The following is a 5,359-nucleotide window of genomic DNA, read 5'->3' on the forward strand; positions in this document are numbered from 1 at the left end:
ACGCTCCCGCCACGCCGCGTATGACAACTGTTTCCATTTCCAGTACAAATTTTGTGTAGGTAGAAAACCAGCACATCGAGCACACCTAAGTGATCAGTGGCGGAGCATCCATAGAACTTGATTTTCACCGGCCTATCTGATTTTAGGGAACTAAGCATCTTATTATAGAACACGCAGGTTAAAGGATTTGCCACACTGGATGCATTCTGCGGGCAGCGGCAGGTCTAACTTCAACTTCAAAGGTTGCTGTCAATGTTGTTCACACATAATGCGGGTTTGACCTGACCGCAGACCGCAGAACGCATCTAGTGTGGCATATCCTCAAATTAAGTATACTGGCTCGTCCAAAGTTTGACGCGTCGCTACTGTTAGGTACGGCGGCCTCCAGTGCGAGATCTTACGTGCAGCTTCCGTTCTAAGCTGTGGAACCGTTCCATTTCACGCCAATTGGACTCCATACCAGCGGTTTCCACCGATCCACGGATTGATTAGGTACTTACTTACCACCAACTGCTGTACAAATTTAGATCCAGTTTACGCACAGAAATTGCAATTGCTTGATTTAATATTTCCGCATACAAGCGCTGCCTGTTCACTGTGCGGTTTGTGCAAACACATATTAATTACGGGTTTATTATCTGCCAAGTTATCCCTTCTCAATAAATGTTGCCCGCCCGCAGCTTAGAACATTACCCAATACGCAATCTCTGCTATTAAAAAAACCGGCACCGACGGTTCCGTACATTACATAATTTTAACAATGTATTTTTTATGTGAAACGTGAGTGAAAGGTAAATTGCGGTTTACGATTTATGACGTATTAAAAAAACTACTTACTATATCTCGTTCAAACCAATTTTCGGTGGAAGTTTGCATGGTAATGTACATCATATATTTTTTCAGTTTTATCATTCTCTTATTTTAGAAGTTGCAGGGGGGGACACATTTTACCACTTTGGTAGTGTCTCTCGCGCAAACTATTCAGTTTAGAAAGTAATGATATTAGAAATCTCAATATCTACCTCTACCTCTACCCCACACGTATGGGTTTGATGAAAAAAATTTTTTTGAGTTTCAGTTCAAAGTATAAGGGAACCCCAAAAATTTATTGTTTTTTTTCTATTTTTGTGTGAAAATCTTAATGCGGTTCACAGAATACATCTACTTACCAAGTTTCAACAGTATAGTTCTTATAGTTTCAGAGAAAAGTGGCTGTGACATACGGACGGACGGACAGACAGACAGACATGACGAATCTATAAGGGTTCCGTTTTTTGCCATTTGGCTACGGAACCCTAAAAAGACTGTATATGGTCTTGTAACTAAATGGATGAAAAAAGAAGATTTGTCAATGCCGGTCAACAATAAAAAATAAACTAAAAAATCGGGTGCACTTATTTTATTTGACCTTAACTTCCGAGAGAACGCGATATGACAATCTTGGCCGTATGCAGATTAGTAAGTAACTGCATCAACATCCTCTAGCAGCACGCTGTTATCTGCTAATGTTGACTTTTTCACTTTTTCAAATATTCTTGCAAATCTAGGCCATTCATACACTGCGTTCGACCAAACTGAACGGCCTAGGCCGCCGGTTGCGTGCGTCCATACCGTAGCCTTACGCGTAACGCTGCGTACCACGTAGGCGAACAACACGCGAACGCGATGCGGCGCGGGGTGAATCAATCCTTTGATACCTATAGAAGTGTCCTACGTGGGCGATCTCGTTGCGAACGCGAACGCCGTGGGCCCGCCGCGCCGCGCCGCTTCGCGTTCGCGAGCTGTTCGCTTACGTAAGACGCTGCTGCGTAAGCCGCTGAACCGAATAAGATGAAATTTGGTATGGAGATAGTTTGAGGCCCGGGGAAGGAAATAGGATAGGTAGTTATAAGCAACGATCATTATCATCAGACAGAGTCGCGGGCAGAAGCTATTAGGTACCGAGATATAACAGAGGACTGTGTGCTATTTAGTCTTGAAAATATTCTTAAAGACATCCCCAAAGTCCCAACCCACTTTAGCGTCTCCCGAGCGTCGGCGTCTAGTCAACTCTACGGCTGCTGCTCGACGCAACGTTGGCGCAACTACGCAGCGACGCCATTTTCCATAGCGCTGACTAGACGCTGCGCTTAAAAAATGCTAGTGTGGAGTGGCCCTAACGGACCGGCCACGACATCGCGCGGCGGCGGCAGCGGCGTCAGGGACCGGCCCGCTATCCCTTATAGGGGTTTTATAAGGGTATTGCATAAGGCTTAACTCACCATACCCTTTGCCAGACGAAACCCTTTGTTTTGCTTTTAAAAACCCTTATATTAAGCTACCACAATTGAGTAATCGGTAGCCCAAATACCCTTACAAAACCCTTATCATCAGCTCACCAACACCTTGCATATTGCTTATAAGGGTTAGCCTTATAAAGGGCTTCCCTTTTAGCATATAAGCGTGCTAATTTAAGTCATCTACCTTGTTCATAAAGCACACATTACTTCGAATCCGAGCGATCGTCGGCGGCGACGGCGGCGTTCTTTGACTAGGCACGTATTTTCTTTCCTTTTCATACACTACCGTAGATATATACTAATCCTGTCGCTTTCACGCAAAGGGAAACCTTTATAAAAAGCGCTTAAAGATAAGGGTAACCCTTATTAAGAACTAGCCTTAGTTTTGGTTAGCTTTTCGGTAAGGGTTAGTCAAAGGTAAGGGTATGAATGGGCTTGCAGCTCAAAAGGGAAAGTCTTTCAATGTGTTAGCCGTGTTTAAGTGTCGCCCATTGAAAGGGTTTTATCGCGGAAAGGGTTGTCCGGTCCCTGAGCGGCGAGCGGCGGCCATAGGTGGGAACGAAAGGTCCGATCGCTGTGTCTCGCTCCAACCTATGTCCGCCGCTCGCCGCTGCCTCTGTCGCGCGATGTCGTGGCCAGGCCGTAAATCGAGCAAGAAATAGGACGGTCGTAATACCCTAAAAAGGCAATTCATTGCCTCGCTGAAATGTCGTCTGATTGGCAAGTCCAATTAGACCGATTAGAGATAGCACTAATTCGAGTCTGGGAGAAATACGGATTAAATTAGGACTTTAGTTATTATACTAATAACTTATTAGGCGTATTCGGGAATTTAGGTTACTGACATACAAATATAGAGATTTGAGATGAATGATTACACACACAGCTACAGATTAGTACAGATATAGTGCATAATTGTATTCCATTGTATCTTCTCGGAAACGTTCGTATTTGTCATGCTACTCAGTCAACGTCAGTACTTTTTGTACCGAGACTGACTGAAATAGCAAGACACGCTCGTACGTTTCCGTGAAAATACGATGAAAAATAATTATGCACTACATGTACATAGAGTACTAATCGCAAAAACAGTATTAAGTGAATGAATGAGTGAATGTGAGTTAAGCGCACGATATTACGCTTAAAAAAACCCCGAGCAAACTTTTTAACAAAACAAGTACCTATTGAGTGAATGAATGAGTTAATTCATGTGACTTAGCGCACGATGTTAAGCTTAAACCCCCAAAGTTGTCGATCGCTTCAAGTATCTGGGGCATATTATGCTTACAGATGACTTGAAGGACGATCTAGATCTGGAAAGAGAGAGAAGAGCGACGGCAGTGAGAGGCAACATGCTCGCCCGCAGGTTCGCACGGTGTAACAAAGCAGTTAAATTGACGCTCTTTAGAGCCTACTGCCAGACTTTCTACACGAGCAGCCTGTGGGTGAGGTTTACACAACGGGCCTATAACGCATTGCGCGTTCAATATAATAACATCTTGAGGATGCTGTTGCGGCTGCCGAAGCACTGCAGCGCGTCCGGCATGTTCGCTGAGGCGCGAGTAGATTACTTTTTCGCCATTAGGCGGAAAAGAATCGCCTCCATGCTGAGACGGGTGCGCGGCAGCAGCAACAGTCTTCTCAGGGTGTTGGCCAAGCGCCTCGACTGCCCTGTTACGAAGTTTTGGGTGGAGGTGGCCATTAGGAGAGCGAAATAAAGCATGACAACCTGCGCTCCTGGTCTCCGAGTGGCCACGTCTAACCAAATACCTAGCTTTTAGTTTTTACTTAGAGATAAATATTTTTTAGTTGTACTATTATTAATTAATTTAGTACTTAACATAGTTTTTAGGTTTTTTTTTTACTAACACCGTTATGGATCATTGCAGATCTGAAATAAACGATTTTTATTTTATTTTATTTTTATAAAAATACCTTGACGAAACTTTTTGGTCCATCTTGCAGGCGGTTCAACGATACCAGGGTACGAAAAAAGAACACTAGTTTAAAAACTGTAATAGATGTCATATATTAAAGAAAAAGTGACGAAGCCCTCCAGTGGTGAAGGCCGGATTCGAACCGGCGTCTTTAGCTATCGCGGCTAACGCCATGAACCCCTAGGCCACCCCGCCATGTGTACAGTTTTTAATTTATATATAGTAGTGTGACTACTTAAAAAAACACAAATCAAAATAGTTAATAAAATAATTTGATTTGTTCCCAAACTTCTTGAACACTAGTTTAGTTAATTTTCAAAATCTCGCAGACATTACATAATTTTTTTGTTGTATGCACGTGACTTCAACTCTAGTGCTGAATGCTGATACAGGGCCACTTGCGCCATTCCACTAACCCGGGATTAACCGGTTAAATCTGAAGTTACCATGGTTACCAGTACAATACAATTTTAATGGTTTAACCGCTTAACCTCTGGTTAATGGGATCAAAGAGGATATAATAAGATAGAGCGGTACTGTCATAGTAAATTTTGTAACCACTGTAAATTCACTGCCATCTATCGACATACTTTAAAACTAAAAATGAAGATTTATAAAAATACGTTGAAATGTATTTAAATATGGATAAATGATTTTTTTATTTGCATTAATTATTTTTATATGATTTTGACCCATGTTCTTTCACTGATATGCGTTAAAATTATAAATAACAAACGAAACCGTCAACGCCCTCTATACGAGAGTAGGCCAAAACTAGTGGCGCCATCTGATCGAGAATCAAATTCTCGTGATTTTCGAGGCACGTTTTTTCCTTAGACTGTATCCATCTATTACGGAGTTATATATATCTTTGATGAGATGATGCAAGTGGGCGTAAGTGTAAAACATTACCAATTAAATCCAAAGGAACTTATCATACGAAATCATCACTTTTTTCTCCTCATCATTTTTTTTATCTTTTTTTTATCTTTATCTTACTTAAAAGTCAATTCTACCTAACTTCCTACTACTAAAAGAACTCAAAAGCATCAGATTACTTTGCCACTCTTGTGGATAAAATGCAACTTTCTCATCAGTTTTTTAAGAATAAATTGAGCGTTTACGAGCTAGTTTGGTGGTGAT

At 41.9% G+C, this 5,359-nt stretch overlaps 1 protein-coding gene across 1 annotated transcript; it reads left to right on the top strand.

Moving 5' to 3' along the window:
- Nucleotides 1-3,559: 3,559 nt before the first annotated feature.
- On the top strand, nucleotides 3,560-3,997 carry LOC134741744 (uncharacterized). Its single transcript, XM_063674638.1, has one exon. The coding sequence runs from the start codon at nucleotides 3,560-3,562 to the stop codon at nucleotides 3,995-3,997; it is 438 nt and encodes a 145-aa protein (XP_063530708.1).
- The last annotated feature ends 1,362 nt before the right edge of the window (nucleotides 3,998-5,359 follow it).

Source organism: Cydia strobilella, chromosome 5 (genome assembly GCF_947568885.1).
Source record: "Cydia strobilella chromosome 5, ilCydStro3.1, whole genome shotgun sequence".
In the NCBI taxonomy this organism is placed as follows: domain Eukaryota; kingdom Metazoa; phylum Arthropoda; class Insecta; order Lepidoptera; family Tortricidae; genus Cydia; species Cydia strobilella.

What these genes read in the sequence shown, in the direction of transcription:
- LOC134741744 (XM_063674638.1), top strand. Translation starts at nt 3,560, where the DNA reads ATGCTTACAGATGACTTGAAGGACGATCTAGATCTGGAAAGAGAGAGA.